The sequence below is a fragment of the Rhyacophila brunnea genome, unplaced genomic scaffold, assembly GCF_057557595.1.
Source record: "Rhyacophila brunnea isolate RB1 unplaced genomic scaffold, BYU_Rbru_1.0 scaffold_13, whole genome shotgun sequence".
In the NCBI taxonomy this organism is placed as follows: Eukaryota; Metazoa; Arthropoda; class Insecta; order Trichoptera; family Rhyacophilidae; genus Rhyacophila; species Rhyacophila brunnea.
This window is the reverse complement of record NW_028232785.1, coordinates 28,292,453-28,309,345: the sequence shown is the minus strand read 5'-3', so window position 1 is coordinate 28,309,345 and position 16,893 is coordinate 28,292,453. Positions and strand designations below refer to the sequence as shown.

At 34.4% G+C, this 16,893-nt stretch overlaps 1 protein-coding gene across 1 annotated transcript; it reads left to right on the top strand.

Annotated features, from left to right (window-relative positions):
* Positions 1-11,475: 11,475 nt before the first annotated feature.
* LOC147077164 (uncharacterized) lies at positions 11,476-16,551 on the top strand. Its single transcript, XM_085940726.1, has 3 exons — positions 11,476-11,904; positions 13,128-13,280; positions 16,236-16,551. The coding sequence occupies exons 1-3, from the start codon at positions 11,776-11,778 to the stop codon at positions 16,437-16,439; spliced, it is 486 nt and encodes a 161-aa protein (XP_085796852.1). The 5' UTR covers positions 11,476-11,775; the 3' UTR covers positions 16,440-16,551.
* The last annotated feature ends 342 nt before the right edge of the window (positions 16,552-16,893 follow it).

The following is a 16,893-nucleotide window of genomic DNA, read 5'->3' as shown; positions in this document are numbered from 1 at the left end:
CCATATGATCTTATCAGAATTGGACATGGTTAAAAAAAATGTATTTGCAATATAAATATAATTATTATGATATATAACTCACACAGTATTTTTAATATCATAAAAAAGACTCCCTATGAGATTTAAATGGTTTGAACTATTATAAACCTATTAGACACTTAAATTAAAAATAACTAATTAAACACAAATTTAAAAATTAAAAGTCGGTGTACTAATATATATGATATACTAATAAAAAATAACGGGTCACAACCGTTAGTTTAACTCCCAACTCTTGTTATACTACACTCCACGTAACCTTGCACTTTTGAATAGATTTTTTTGAATTATTTTAAATTATTTGATGAAAAAAGCCAATCAGACGCCTAGCATTTACTAATACACTAATGCGCAGTGCGTTTTACACACAAATCTTGTCACTACACAATTGCAAAGTTACGTGGAGGATACTCTACTCGCTGTTTGTACCAACCTATAATAAATTTAAACGACAACAGGAACTCTCAAACTTTAAGCAACTTAAAAATACACAATGTTTGTAAGTAAGCACTATATACACACTCGTAGGCCGAGATTCATTGAATATTTAAATAAAAACACGTCGCATTGTGTCATTTTGTCTTTTCAAATTACGGATTCGCATGAAAGTTGCATTGATGTGGTTTTTTTTAACACTGTTTAATGCGACATATTTTGAGTACTTATAGCTAATAGAAAAAAAAAATTAACAGACATGATTGATGTGATTATTCACTGGTATGTGTCATTTTATGTTTTTTGAGAGAAATAATTCGTATGAATTTTTTAAAACACACATCGCATTGATATGGTTTTTCCCCAGTATGTGTCATTTTATGATCTTTGAGATCTCTAAATTGCACATAATTTTTAAAACACACGTCACACTGATGTGGCTTTTCACCAGTATGTGTCATTTTATGTTGTTTGAGAGCATCAATTTGCATGAACTTTTTAAAACACACATCGCATTCATGTCGTTTTTCACCAGTATGTGTCATTTTATGTCTTTTTAAATCACAAATTTGCACAAAGTTTTTAAAACACACATCGCATTGATGTCGTCTTTCACCAGTATGTGTCTTTTCATGTCTTCTAAGAGTACCAATGAGGAGAAATTTTTTAAAACACACATTACATTGATGTGGTTTTTCACTCGTATGTATCAATATATGTCTTTTGAAAACACCATAATGTATGAATTTTTTAAAACACACATCGCATTGATGTGGTTCTTCACCAGTATGTGTCATTTTATGTCTTTTGAGATGACCAATTCGTTTGAATTTTTGAAAACACACGTCACAGTGATGTGGCTTTTCACCAGTATGTGTCATTTTATGTAATTTAAGACTATCAATCCTCATGAATTTTAGAAAACACACATCGCATTGATGTCGTTTTTCACCAGAATGTGTTGTTTTATGTCTTTTGAGAGTACCAATGTGTAGAAATTTTTTTAAACACACATCGCATTGATTTAGTTTTTCACTAGTATGTATCATTTTATGTCTTTTCAGAACACCAATTTGTGAGAACTTTTTAAAACACACATCGCATTGATGTGGTTTTTCAGCAAAATCTGTCATTTTATCTCTTTTGAAGTGACCAATTTGGATCAATTTTTCACCAATCTTGTGCCGACCATGCTTCTTTATAGTTGAGCGAACATTGCATTTATATAGTTTTTCACTAGTATGCGTCTTGTTTGACTTGAGATGCTGCGACTTCATGCATGAATCGTAGTGACTATTTAGATGATTTACAGATTCAAAGATTCCAGAACAACAACTGCAAATAAAGTTACGTGGAAAATATGTAACTCTTTTCAACATAATTCGAACCACCTTTGGCAAGTATAATTTCTGAACTTCCTGTTTGACGGTCTGTCCATCTATAGTTGTCACTGGCTGCTGTATCACATTTTTGTTTTTAATGGTTGAATTTGCTATTTCATTCTTGTCCAGGTTATTGTCAACTGTAAATCTTCTAACGGTATTATATGGTTTGTTATGATACGCTGTGACACATTTCTGGGTCGAAATCTATAAAAAAGAATGGGGTTGGTATATTTAATTCAATAAGTCTGAAAGAAAAATCTCATGTTGCATACTATATATGTTGATATTGAAGTTAATGGCCCCACCACACCACAGCCAATCTTAATTGGGTGTATCACGGGACCCTACATTTGATGTGAACATCATTTTTTTTATGACTGGGAATGTCTCAGGAGCAGTTACCTAAAACTAGGGTCGTGACATGGCCACAAAATGCACGCCTTCAGCCGGCATTTCTTGCGGTAAATTTGTGACGTCAGAACTTTTCAGTCCGATCGTTAATGTCGATTTTTGTATGAAATTGCGCGGCCTACATCTAAACAAAGCTATAATGATTATGTAATACGTCTCATAGTACAGACTGAGCGACTTACAGCAACTCAGAGTGAACTATGGATGAGTTTCTTTCAGGAAGACCGAACTGTCTAGAATTAAGGTTAAAAATAAATAATAAAATGTAAACAATTTATGTGATATCATTTGCTAAATGTTGTAAACAAATGCCCATTCATAATTAGTCCAATTTTGAATTATATAAAATCAAATTTTATTTACGTGAAAGGATTTGAAAGTTGTCGCAATGTATTTCCCGTTGACTATTATAAAATATCTTAAATAAATAAATTATGATATCAGATAACGTCGTAATTAAAATCTAATGATTGTATATTGTAAGTATTGATTGCACACAATTAATTTAAATAATAAATTAATGTTCTCAATTATAATAAGGTACGTACGAGTTTAATTACCTTCTTTGTAAAAGGTAGATAAAGGAATTTCAAAAATAGAAATTCTAAGAATATAAGTCCGAGGACACAATTATTTTGCTAATTTACAAATAAAATTTATTTCTAAGATCTGTCAATTAAGCCCGACAGATCATTTTAAAATTGTAAAAAGTTACCCTAAACAGGTAAATTTCAAACCTTATAAGTCAATACTTGTCGTAGGAATCTTACTTGGATCTAAAGTCATATCTCCAGTTTAAAGTACCTCTTAAATGTAATTATATACATTTTGATCGTACCTACCTCTCAGCTGAGTAGGATCGGCGCGAAAGTACCGAGTATGAAAGAAACGATTGGATTAAATTTTGCTTCATTCCGTTTACACTAACATATCCGAACGGTTGATTTTATTATTCATATCAGCAATACGCACCGTTTTGAACGGATAATTTTTCATTTTCCATAATCGCGATCCGGATAAATGAATCAGAAGATATTTAGCCAATCCGTGTTAAAAATACCAGAGGGACTTTTGCGATTGTTACGAAACTTGTTCTACCTATAGACATCTATGGGCCGCTTATTTTACCTAATCAAATATTCATAATTTTCCGGAAAAGCCGGGAAATGAACAGCCTTTCTGTAATTGTTCCAAGAGTCTGGCTCTTGGTCTCATGGAGGAGTTATAAAAACTGCCCCATTGGTCCACTTTTCACGTGTGAACACGCCCCGAAAAGTCATGTAAAACCTTTTCCGACCCTTTTTTGTATTTTAAGTTAATAAAATCCATATTTCAATGACAAGTATTTGAACCCTTACGCGTAGACATAATTTATTAATCGAAACTATGGACGGTTCTTTAGTTATTCAAAGAAAACATAAATTTAGAGTGGGGGAAATTTGCATCTGTGAAGTCAAATTTCGGGAAAATCCCTTCTAAAGGGTATAAAGGAACGCGTTTTTCCATAGATTTCCATTTCAGTTAGTCGTCGATTTCCTGTAATAGAGTTAAGTTGTCCGCAGCTGTGTCGCTACCACAGAATAAATTCGTGTAATTTCGAAAATATCCTCGGGATATTTTACGAAACATTATGTCGCGTCGTCATCGTGCTCATACTGACGCGTCTGTCGTATTCACACAGACAATGGTTTGAATTGAATAGATAAGTTTTATGATAAATAATACACATGCATTAACACACATTCTACAAAATGTAATGCATACATAAATATGACATATTTTTTGGGAATCGATATTACAACCGGTTTTTGTGCGAAGGACTAGTCTAACTTTGACAGCTGATGAATAACAGGAATGTATATTATTTATAATTAATTAATATATTTTATTTGAGATTTTTTTATAATTCAATTTGAAACGAGAAAGGGCGAATCAATATGTCAAGCAATCAGGATCTGATTTTGACAGCTGAAAAGTGGACCACTCGTTGCTTGTGCAAAAAGTTGTGCTCAGGCTTTATTAATCTAAAGATTGCAGTGTTTGAACACATACTTACAGAATTAATGAAGAATGATCGCACAATTCGATACCTTATTTCAATAAAGAAACAACTCAAATTTCAAGGTTTGGGATTAATAATACCATTCGATGTAGAAAAAAGGGTCAACAATTTCTTCAATATGTCATAAAATCGAATACTAATTAACCCTTTTTGAGGTAAACCGTTAATTCGATTATATACCTACTGAAGTAAATTCCTTAGTAAACTGTAAAATTTCATTGTGCATTGATATTAAAATAATACAAGATAAAAAGAACTTTTTATATAGGTACCTACCACGTTTTTTAATTTTATGTTGAATCATATAAACTTGACATTTATATGTACCTATTAATAATTTAGGACAAATAAGGCAATTGTCAACAAATTATTTTTTTGCTATGAAATGTCATTTTGATTTCCATAGTAATGAACGTATATATTAATAATTTACTTTCTAGGACCACCCCTTAGCAACCAATAATAGTGGATTGGATTACGAATTTCTTCCAAAATAACTTTTCATACAAAACAGAATTAACTGAAAATGAATTCAATCCTACTTAAAGATGGCTAAAAGTATTAAAAGAATGCATTGGCATAGTGTTATCATATATTTTAAAAGTTTCAAATGTCTACCTAGTCGGGAAGTTAGTTAACAATCGATTGCAAGATTTTTACTGGATAAACAACCACCGGACAAACAAGAATACGAGCTAAGAAAAACGTGGTAATGAGACTTTATGCAAAAATTTCAAACGCCGTTAACTTGGAACAAGGTTTTTTGAGTTGTTTACTTATTGAAAGATGGTATCGAATTGGTATTAGATTTGTAAATAACAAACATTGAATAAGTAGGTACCTAATCAGAGACATCACATTTAGGGATTGCAATACCAGTATTCCAGTATTTATCAATACCGAAATACCGGTTTTAAAAATCCAAAATACCGGAATTTTCGGTATTAAAAACCACACTCGTTTAATTGAATATGAATTGAATGTTATTTCTACATTACTTTGTACTGTATTGGCTATTAAATTTATTGTGTAAGTTGTGTGCTGCTAAAATGCAAATATATTGACTGAACCCAACAAAGTTCTAATAGTAATAATACAAAATCCTTAAAAAACATACAATTGTCGCGATAAATTAACATAATATTATTTAGAAACAGGAAACATTAGAGACAAATTTTCAATTTTATTATTCTATAATAAAATTTTTGATGACTGTACAAGCGTTGAATTGGAGAATCATTTCCTACAAACAAACTAATTTTCACGTCTATGGCTCGATGACATTGAGTTACTTTACAAACTGCTTGTTGGCGAATTTACAATCTGCGCCCAGTGTCATTATCGAACAAGCTAACAAGCAGATTGTAAACAATCTATCGAGAAAACTTGAAAGCCGGGCTACTTTTACACGCTACACGCTAGCGTGTGCGTGTGCGTGCGATGTGCATCTCCGCAGTAGAGTGATAGTGGCGACTTCTCGGTAAAAAAACAAACTACGTTATATTAAAATAGTCGCTAGCTTGTGACTTCTGGATGAGTGGAAAGTTTTGTGTGTCATAATCACAATTGGACTAGCTGACTTGCCCGTTTTTAAATACGCCAACAAGCAGCTTGTAAAGTAGCTCAATGTCATCGACGCTTACTGAACTAGCCTTTTTGAGAGTTTTAGTTAAAATTATCGATTTATTCAAATTATTTGGAAAAATCACTAATTCTACAATATTCTGATCAAAACATATTTTAAATGTCAACATGATAAATGTAGGATGGTAGGTTTTTGCTATAAATAATGTTTTAAAGAGATTGTAATAGCTATATTTACTGATAAGTACTTTTTTATGTTTCAACAAATACCGGTATTCAATAAGAAATACCGAAAAACCGGTATTGGTATTTTCATTCGATTTTGCTATCCCTAATCACATTTAAATACTGTAAGCCAATGCATCTACTCACACTTGTACAGATAAATAATAGAAATAGTTGTACGAAGCGTGAATAGCCGATACAGTCCCTGTTGCAATTTGATCACAGTGATGTGATAGCAGACGTATCCAAAGGAAGAAAATATCACATATTATATTATTATAATCACCTGCTGTACTGGTCTGTAATCTGAATTCGAACATCCAGGTGTAGGATTTTCATCATTGAATGGGTTTATTGGGTCAACAAATTCGCATTTAACTTCAACTAGCTGGAAGTCAACCTCGGGTTTAATACCAGTGAGATGCGCTGCTGGATACTGAAAGAACATCATATATGTTTATTTATGTGATTACGTAACAATAATAGTTTGAGCTCGCGAATTTTATAACAATCATCATCATCAGGGGCGCGACAACCCGGTGTGGGTCTTGGCCTGCTCCGACTACTCCCTCTACTTGTCCCTATCCAATGTGGCCGCTTTCCAATACGGTACCCCTAGAATACGGCAGTCACCGGCAGCTCCATCCAACCAGCGAATCTTTGGCCTGCCTCTTCTTCTACGCCCTATTGGATTGCCGGACATCACTCTCTTTGCCGGTTCATTGTCATTCATACGGTGCACATGACCTAGCCATCGCAGTCTCCCAATCTTAATTATTTGAACTGCGTACAGCCCGTAGAGCTCAGCATTATATCTTCTCCTCCAATTGGTGCCGTCCCTGATCGGTCCATATATACGGCGGAGAATTTTTCTTTCAAAAATGTTCAGGTCACGTTCATTTCGCAGAGTTAATGTACATGTTTCCGAAACGTAGGTGGGCACCTTGTGGGCACTAACTTTACAAGTGTCTTGTTAAGAGTGCTTTTAGTTCGGCGAGATAGTATGCGGGACCTGTCTTAAAACCGCGTTGACACGGTCCAAGTACGATCCAAGTACATTTGGACCGAGTGCCATCGAAGTGACAGCTTCATACTAATTATTCCTATCCAAGCTAACTTGGATGAGTAGGACGCGGTTCAAGTAACTTGGATAGGAATAATTAGTATGAAGATGTCTCATACGAGTGTACTTGGATGGCAACGCGTTTTAACAGGCCAAAGTAGCATTTATTCGCAGACATGATTCTCTTGTTGATTTCTTCTGTAATATCATTATGTCGAGTTACAAGAGAACCAAGATATATGAAACTGTCGACCGTATATTATTATTATTAATTTTATAACAATAGGTAGGTATAATATAATAAATTTGATTGTGAATCGTAGCTAGATGTCAAGTTGTACATACGAGAGTTTAACATGCTCGTATGTTCTTAAATAATTTGTAAAAATTATAAACATAATACGTATATTATAGTAGGTAATTTATCGCTGGTACTCAGCTAAAATAGACTCGATAAAAAAAAACTAACCTCATAATAGTAACTGGAGTCGTCGGTATTTTCCTGCTTTACATAAGTGCGCGTCTCAGTGCTGTTCTGATGGCTAGTTACATCAAACTTAACTTCGGTGTCAAATTGGTCTCCATCACACTCTCGCTTGACATCCATGTTTATGTATTTCAGGATATCTTATAAAATTAATGATGAAGACAACTTTCTGTTTTGTTGTAGGTATATAAGTGTTGCCGAAATACAGATAATAGCGCCTGTACGCATGGAATTACTATCGGCAATTGTGCTTATTTTAAACTGTCATAAGCTGACTGTCTCTCTAATCTCATTCGTCAAGAGTAGCGAGACGCAATGTTGTCATTTTATACTACTATTTTGACAGACCGTCTTGAAAATCAGTTAACCTCAAATGAGTAGTTTGTTTTTTTACCGGCAGGTTCGCCAATATCGTTCACAATAATTTGGAGTCTTCCAATTTTGTTTGATTTAAGCACGCAATCTTGCCAACTGCAGGATATTACATGTTTCCCCATACATTCTCTTTCTGTGCACAGTGAATCTATGCACGTGTAAACGGTGTATAATAATATTTCGTGGAGATATCAGGTGATTGACAATAATGCATTGTAATTTTAGGTAGGTATTATGAACAGACGCTAAAGTCAACCACGTTTCGCTGGAAAGTGGAATACAGTGTTACCATATTTTCAAAGTGGAATTATAGTACAGAGCCTCTTAAATAATTATAGTATTTCGTTAAAAATATAGTACATATTTAAAGGTAATCAAATTCTTTTCTGCATTTTCCAAAAATTCCGCGTAATATGGTAATTATTAACGTCTCGTTTTTTGTAGACAAAATTCAAATATAATTAGTTAATGTATGATAATTAACGTCACTTTTTTTTGACAAAGGCTTTTCCTTTTTTCAGTTCTCCTAGGTTACGTTAGCGATATTTTTTCTATTGCCACCTTTTTTCCGATTTATTATAGTATTTTGGGAGTACTATACCTGTTTTATAATATCGTACACAATACGGAGACGAAAATTATAGTACAGATACTATAATATCTGTACCTCAGAGGCAGACGGATGCAAGTGCCAAATACCCAATTGTTCAGGAGAGCTAAAAAACAATTTTTATTTTAAACAAATACTCCTATCTTCCAAGAAAATATACATAGAATGATCATTATTTTTTGTATTCTAATTCAATTAAAGTACTTCTAGATATATAAGAAAGGAATAAATATAATACAATTTTATATCTAAAAAAAAAATAAAAAACGTAGTGTGGATTTGCATTCTTCTGCTTCTAAAGATATTTTGTTAATGTGAATTTGTATCTTATTTACCTAGCCAAAATAAAACAATTAATAACTTAAAATATATATATAGGTATAAATGTAACAACGCAAAACACATTTTTTTTTAAATCATCATCTAAATTCATCATCAAAAAGTCATCATCATCAGCCTGAATCTATTCACTGGATGAAGTCCTCACTAATCTCCAAGCTGATTCCACTTCTCTCGTTCCTGTGCATTGCGTTGCCAAGTACTTCCGTATAAATTTATCATTTCATCGATCCAGCGGCCTCTAGGTCTACCTTGCGGACGTTTTGTACCTCTTGGATACCACTAGACATGGCCCCCATAAAGGGGGGGCTGATAGGGCTCTAGCCTGGAGGCCCGGGCTCAGGAAGGGCCCGGTGTGGCGAGTCGACCAGATAAGTGAGGTACCTATACATACATCACAAATTCTCTCTGATAGTAAAAAAAGTCGCCCGTTGCGCTATATTTCTTCTATAATGTTATTTCAAATAATATGGTTGTACGATACAATTTTTAATTGTGTATCGATACTCGACAACTCCATAATTCAAAAGGATGTATTAAAGTATACACAAAAACACTACAATATAAACATTAATTTTAACGCTTACACCATTTGGAAAACGCTACTGACGAGCGTCACACTGCCTTTATCGTTAGCGATAGGTAGGGGGCCCGCCAAAGATCCTTGCCTGGGAGCCCGCTTCAGGATATGGGGGCCATGCCACTGGATGACTAAATTTGTCAAACGATTGTCCTTTCTTCAAGCTATGTGTCCAGCCTATTTCCATTTAAGGTTTTTAGCAAACTCTATCACATCATAAATCCTTGTCTGTTCTCTTATCCACTCATTCCTCTTTTTGTGCTTTTACGTTATGCCAGTATGCACTTTTTCATATCACGTTGTGCTACTCTAAGTTTGCGGATCTCTCTTTTACTTAGGGTCAATGTTTCACACGTATGTGATTACGGGAAGCACACACTGGTTGAACACTTTGCGCTTTAGGCACAGTGGGAGGTCATTTTTGAAGAAATTATTCAGGCGGCCAAAAGCACTCCAGCCTAGATTTACTCTGCGAACAATTTCATCAAATATACATCCATCTATAGACACTTGTTGTGCCAGATAGATGTAGTTTTTCACCTGTTCGAGCTGAATATCATTGATGAGGATCTCTTTTTGGCCCGCAAAGCAGTTGAAGATGACTTTCTTCTTTGATACATTTATTTTCAAGGCTACTTTGTTGCTTACTTCAGCGAGTTCCTGCATTCTGCTTTGGAGGTCTTCTGAGTCTTGCAAACTACTTTGTATTGTCATCGGCAAAGCGCAGATGACTCACGTATTCTCCATTTATGGGGACCCTTGTCATTCCAGTCAAGTTGCCTGAATAAGTCTTCAAGGGTAGCTGTAAATAGCTTAGGTGAGATTGTATCACCTTATCCGACTTCTTTGCTGATAGGAAATGCGCGATGGTATGGAGATGTTGTTGTGCTACTGTATATAATAATTATATGCATTATTGAAAATATTTATATAGCTCCCAGGGATTCCTTGATTTCTGAGTGCATCGAGTATTGAAAATATCTTTATGGAATCGAACGCTTTCTCATAGTCTATAAAACCCATAGATAGCGGCAGCTTGTATTCCTGTTACCGCTCTGATGACTTGGATATGGTCCATTGTGCTGTATCCTCCTCTAAAGCTTGTTCTTCTGGCTGGTTCTCGTCTAGTACATATTGCAGACGGTTTGAGAGAATTTTATCTTAGTGGATTATTGGATTTGCATCCTTCTGCTTCTAATGTAGGTGTGGCATTTGCATCTTTATGCTACGCCTTATAGCAACTAGGACTTGCATCTCTCTGCCTCTGATCAATAAAGCCTTTAGCATCACAATTCTTAAAAAAACTCATTTTCCCCAAAAATGGAGTTGCATCCGTCTGCCTCTGAGGTACAAATATTATAGTACGGCCCAATTTAATTATTTTTGTATTATCAGATTTATAAAATTATTCAAATTCACAACTACACGACGTGTCCCGAATTTATAAAAAATATATATAAAAAATAAAGGACACCCTGGGCGGGTATAACCAGTAAATAAAAAGGGAAGCATGACCAACGACAAGGAAAATAAAATGAAGAGCTAACCCTTTCCCAAAGTCAACATGAACAATAATATTATTAATTAGTTTAATTGGGAAGTAAAACTCCTTGCATTATCACCTGTCATTTTGTACATAATATTTTCCAACTCTCAAAAACCATAACAATGTAGGTAGGTACTATAATAATCATGTAATAAGCCTCACTGTCAAATCACCTTTGGGAAAAAACCGAATTGAATTGAATAGTGCTGTTATGGTTTTAACGTGAATTTGATTAATAAAAAATTTGAGTATTAATAACAAAAAAATAAATTAGGGTTTATTCTCCTAAAATGTCAACACTGACGATATTTTTTTATGTGACGGCTCACTCTCTACCAGTCTTCACTTGCCACTGCTGCCAGTGACATTTTTAGTCAAGATAAAGTTCTAAGTTTAGTCTTGAAATTAGCATCTGTACCATAATAATATTATATTTACACATTATGTAATATGTTATGTTATTTATGTTACATTATGTTATCAAAGTTCAATACACTATTGTCAATCAGATAATAGCAACACGGAATAGTGTATTTCGGGAACACTAACTTATAATATTATATACTACCTACAACAGAACAGAAAATTGTCAAGTTTTCTCTAGCACATTGCATACGATTGTTGATACGCAAACATGGAAGTCAAGCGAGAATTTGATGGAGACGAATCTGGTACGGAAGATAAGTTTGAAGTAACAACTAGCTATCAGAACAGCCCTGACACGCGCACCTATATAAAGCAGGAGAACACAGACGATTTTGAGGTTAGTTTTTTTTATATAGTCCTTTCCTGCGACTTTTTATAATTAATTAAGCAGAATACCAACGATAAGTTTATATTTTATACAAATTGTTTAAGAACATCCGAGAATGTCAAACTTTCTTTCAAAAAATGACCTTCTAACATACATTTAGAGAACTACCTAGACTCTCGTCCACGTAACCGTGCCATTGTACACATTGACAAGGATTTGTGTGTATAAATGTATTAGTAAATTCCAAGCACTCGATTGGTTTATTCACGTTTTCATTTTAAAAAAATCTATTCCAAAACGCAAGGTTACGTGACATAGACTCTACTACAATTATATATTGTTATAAAATACGCGAGCTTAAATTGTTTTTCTTATGTGATTACATAGTTAAATGGACTAGCATGCACATGCACCTCAATGTGGGTGGGCCTTTAGAATCCCTGTTACCCACAATGTATTTAAAATTTCACCCCGTAAGCGAATTCTTTACGGAAATAGTACAAGGCGCTATCTAGACTGCTACCTCTGACAAGTCGATTCTAGAAAGCGCTGGCGTCACTCCACCCAATGTCTTTGCATTATTTTAAAACCGTATATAAAGAAGGTGTTCCTACCTATTTTACTACTCAGTCAATCAACGTAACCACTACCATCGGGTAACCGTTCTACCCTGTCTTATCGGTCTAGTAACTTCCTAGAAATAATATCATTGAATTGTAACTTGTAAACACTGTCTGTAAATAGGAGATTAATAAATGGGGTATAATGTGTAATCACGCAATCAAGCCTTCTCATTCGTGGAGTCAACCAAACCTACCTCTCCACTCTTTATTACTCACAATAGTTATAAATTCACGAGCTCAAACTATGGGCCTATTCTGTACTTATCGACCGCTAAAGTGATAAAGTGATAGATATTATCAAACTTAGGGTAGGTTTGTATTAAAGTAATAGCACTTATTGTAACAATTACAATACGTTGGTTGTAAATGTTGCAATGAGCGTTACATTTTAACAGCGCCTCTCATGCTGCTGTTAAAATATAGCACGTATTGCAACAATACAACTAACTTATTGTTATTGTTACGGTAAGTGCTAATACTTTGATACAAACCTGCCCTAAGTTTGATAATATCTATCACTTTATCACTTTAGCGGTCGATAAGTATAGAATAGACCCACTTGTATTGTTATGTAATTAGATTAATCAACATTTATGATGTTTCTTTCAGAATCCAGCAACGCGTCTCACTGATATTAGGCCCGAGATTGACCTCCAGCTTGTTGATGTTAAATGCGACTTTATTGAAGACGCAATACATCCATTCCATGACGAAGATCCTAGACCTGGATGTTCGCATTCAGATTACAGACCAGTACAGCAGGTAATTGTATACTTATGTGATATTTTCTTCCTTTGGCTACGTCTCCTATCACAGCTTTGTGATGAAATTTCTACAGGGACATATCCTCGCCGGACGTATCGGCTATACCCATTCGCTTTGTCCAGAAGGTCATCATAATTAATGCAAGAATGAGCCATCGAGAACCCTAATTAAATTAGAACCATCTTGAAAGTATCGATAAGTTAATACCTAAGTGTTAAATCATTGCCGACTCGAGTAGAAAGCCGATACATTCACAACGACTGGTCCTACTTTTTCCGCCCCTCCCGTTGTTGTCTATGTGTGAACTTTCATTGCCTGCTATTGTTCTATAATCTACAGAGTGTTCATACTGACACGTATGTCGTGTTCACACAGGGAATGGTTTGATTTGAATATATAAGTTACATGATTAATAATACACTAACATTAACACAACTTCTACAAATGTAATGCATACCTAGATCAATGCTACATATTTTTTGAAAATCGATATTACCACCGGTTTTTATGGGAAGGACTTGTCTGACTTTGACAGCTGACTTACAGGAATGTATATTGTTTATTAATAATATTGATAGTTACTTAATATATTTTATTTGAGATGTTTTTATAACTTAATTTGAAATGAGAAAGGGAAAATCAATATGTCAAGCAATCTGGGATCTAAATTCTAATGGATTCAAGCTCTGTACTATTCCATTTAAGTCGTTTTTTGCGACCCGGGTTTCGCCTTTCGGCATCTTCAGGCGTCGTGTACACTCACCAAAGGCATACACACACTGACAACGAACACTCTTAACTTTACTCTACCTTATATAGTAAATCAATACAATAAAGTAGGTAAAAACTCTATTACCTACCTATTTAGTCAGAGGTTACAATAAAAAATACAATAAACAAATTATGAATAGCTGAAGTGTCAGTAAAAAACGTAATTAGTAAAAACCCTATCTTATTAATAACAATACACTGGTCAGCATATTATTATAATAAATCGTCAGACCTAATAATACGTCATTATTCTTTATAACAATAAAAATACTACACTCAAGAGGTGTAAATCGTCAATTCTAAGAAAAATAATTAATCGAGTTAACTCAAAAGATATTAGTCTTTATTAATACTCTTACATGGTACCTACTTTTATAACATTATTTAAAAAAAAAAAATATACATATAAACTCGCTTAATATAATATATATGTATATATTATACACCTATACATACCTAAATCCTCATCCATACAATCTCCGATCCAATACTGGGATCTGATTTGACAGCTGAAAAGTGAGCCGCTCATTGCTTGTGCAAAACGTAATGCTCAGGCTTTATTAATCTAAAGATGGCGGTGGTTAAATCCATTGCACCTATAAAAATAATATACCTAGGTAATCAACATTCGGCGAGCGGCCGCCCAAATGATAGGTACTTAATTGGTATGCTAATATTGGAGTATCGTCTTTGCGTGGCAGGCGAGCATTTTTCCACTGAACCACCTATGAATATCACTGATTGTTGTATTTTATAATATAAGGGAAAGAAATTGTTACTACTGCAACTTGCAATATCGTAGTCGGGGGCGACGGCAACTTTGACTGGGGGATGGAGTTTCCGTCTTAATAGCTTTCAAACGATGCACTATGAAAGAAAAAGCAACTCGTAGACATCGTAATAAAGTTATTATACCGTAAAATAGTCACTTTTAGAATGACCTTCGTGGCGCTGTAAGCAGCGCGCTCGCCTGTCAAGCGTCAATGACATTGAGCTACTGTACGAGCTGCTTGTTGGCGAATTTACAATCTTGAGAAAACTTGAAAGCCGGTCAACTTTACACGCTACACGCTGGCGTGTGGGCCTACTGCGTCTGCGCAGTAGAGCGTAGTAGCGACCTCCCGGTAAAAAACGAACTACGTTCTGTCAAAATAGTCACTAACTTATTGGCTTCTCAGCGAATGGGACGTTTTGTGTGTCATTATCACAATCGAAGTAGCTGAATCGCCCGTTTTTAAATTCGCCAACAAACAGCTCGTAAAGTAGCTCAATGTAATTGACGCATTTAGAGCGTACTTCAGTGAAATGGCGAATAACTTTTAACAGTAGTTGCGACGAAATTTCTCACTAGTCGCCGATCGGAGACCGATCGTCGAGGTGTCCGCACTTCGATTTGTTTTGTGATGGCGTCGGATAAAAATATTCTTAAATCGTGTAAAGATGACTTTCATTGACGTTTTCGTGTCAGATGTTTTTATTGAACTAAGAATACAATTTGCAGATGTTGCTGGTTAAATTTTAAAATTTAATTAAACCCTGCCTTAACAAAACATTTTTTCAGTTGTACATTTTTGTTTTTGTTGAATTAAGAATACATAATATTACAGATGGTGTTGGTTGTTTTTTTAAATAAAAATTCATTAAGCCCTGTCTAAACCAAACTATAATCGATAAAAAATATTCTTCTATCTATAAAATATCTTAAGATATGTACGGTTTAATGACATATTTTTAGATATTATATAGATAAACAACTATTTTTGGACTATTATCTACTATGGCTTGGATTAGGCAGGGTTTAATTGAATTTTTAAAAACTAACAGACACTATCTATACATTGTAGTCTCAGTTGAATGAAAAAAAACGAAACAAGGTGATATTTGCACAATCCGCGCATCGCCTGGCCACGGCCTTTTTAGACCATGCCTCAAGTGAAGTATAGCCTTAACCGAGAGGTTTGTGCTTTGAGCCCCCTTGCAGGGGCGTTACTCTTGTCATGTGAGAATGTACTGAAATGAGTTGAAACACGGTAACATTTGGCGTTACACTCGAATGTGACGCACAATTTTTTTGTTGACGTCCAGCGATAAGACATTTTCATATCAAGAAATAGCTTAAACGGAATAGAAAATAAAAATTAGAAATTCTTTTTATAATAACGATAATATTTTTTTTTCTAGGTTTCTACCAAAGTTTTTGTTGCAAGGCATCACGATACAGATATAAGTCAACAATCCACGCCCGATGTAATCGAAGATCGAATGATGCAGAATTCAGAAGTGACGATAGATGAACATAACATTAAAGATGAAATCTTAAAACAAAATATTCAGAAGGAAATTCGAATAATTTTGACAAGGGTAATTAATACATTTTTCACGTAATTAGTAATTTAGTTTTTAGATTCGGAAGTGCAGTAAAAAGTCACAGAATGATCCACACGGTCATGATTTCTAAGGGCCGTATGTAAGAGATTCCCAAATTCTTTATAAGCTATTTTACCGATTTTCCATCATATAGCGTATAGCACTGTTTGTGACGTAAGCAATCTGACGTCACACGCCATTTAAAATGGCTGCTTCATTTGTCACTTTCAAATGCCAAATGTCAAAGCGCAATATTTCTCATGGAGATATTAGATAGATTTACGTAAGATTACGATAAAATATCTCCGCCTAACGACCGCAAAAATAGGTACCAACTGCTGTATCTGGCATTAAAATATGTAATTGGAATCATTCTGCATTCTTTGAAATATTATGGTACCTACCTACCTAGTGAATTATTGTAGGATAACTGTAATAAACAAGGCACAACTCTCAAATACACTGGATAAAT

Bases quoted from the DNA above. Each gene is read 5' to 3' on its own strand.
- LOC147077164 (XM_085940726.1), top strand. From the start codon at position 11,776: ATGGAAGTCAAGCGAGAATTTGATGGAGACGAATCTGGTACGGAAGAT. The intron at 11,905-13,127 runs GTTAGTTTTTTT...TGTTTCTTTCAG, and splicing joins AGAACACAGACGATTTTGAG to AATCCAGCAACGCGTCTCAC. The intron at 13,281-16,235 runs GTAATTGTATAC...TTTTTTTTCTAG, and splicing joins ATTACAGACCAGTACAGCAG to GTTTCTACCAAAGTTTTTGT.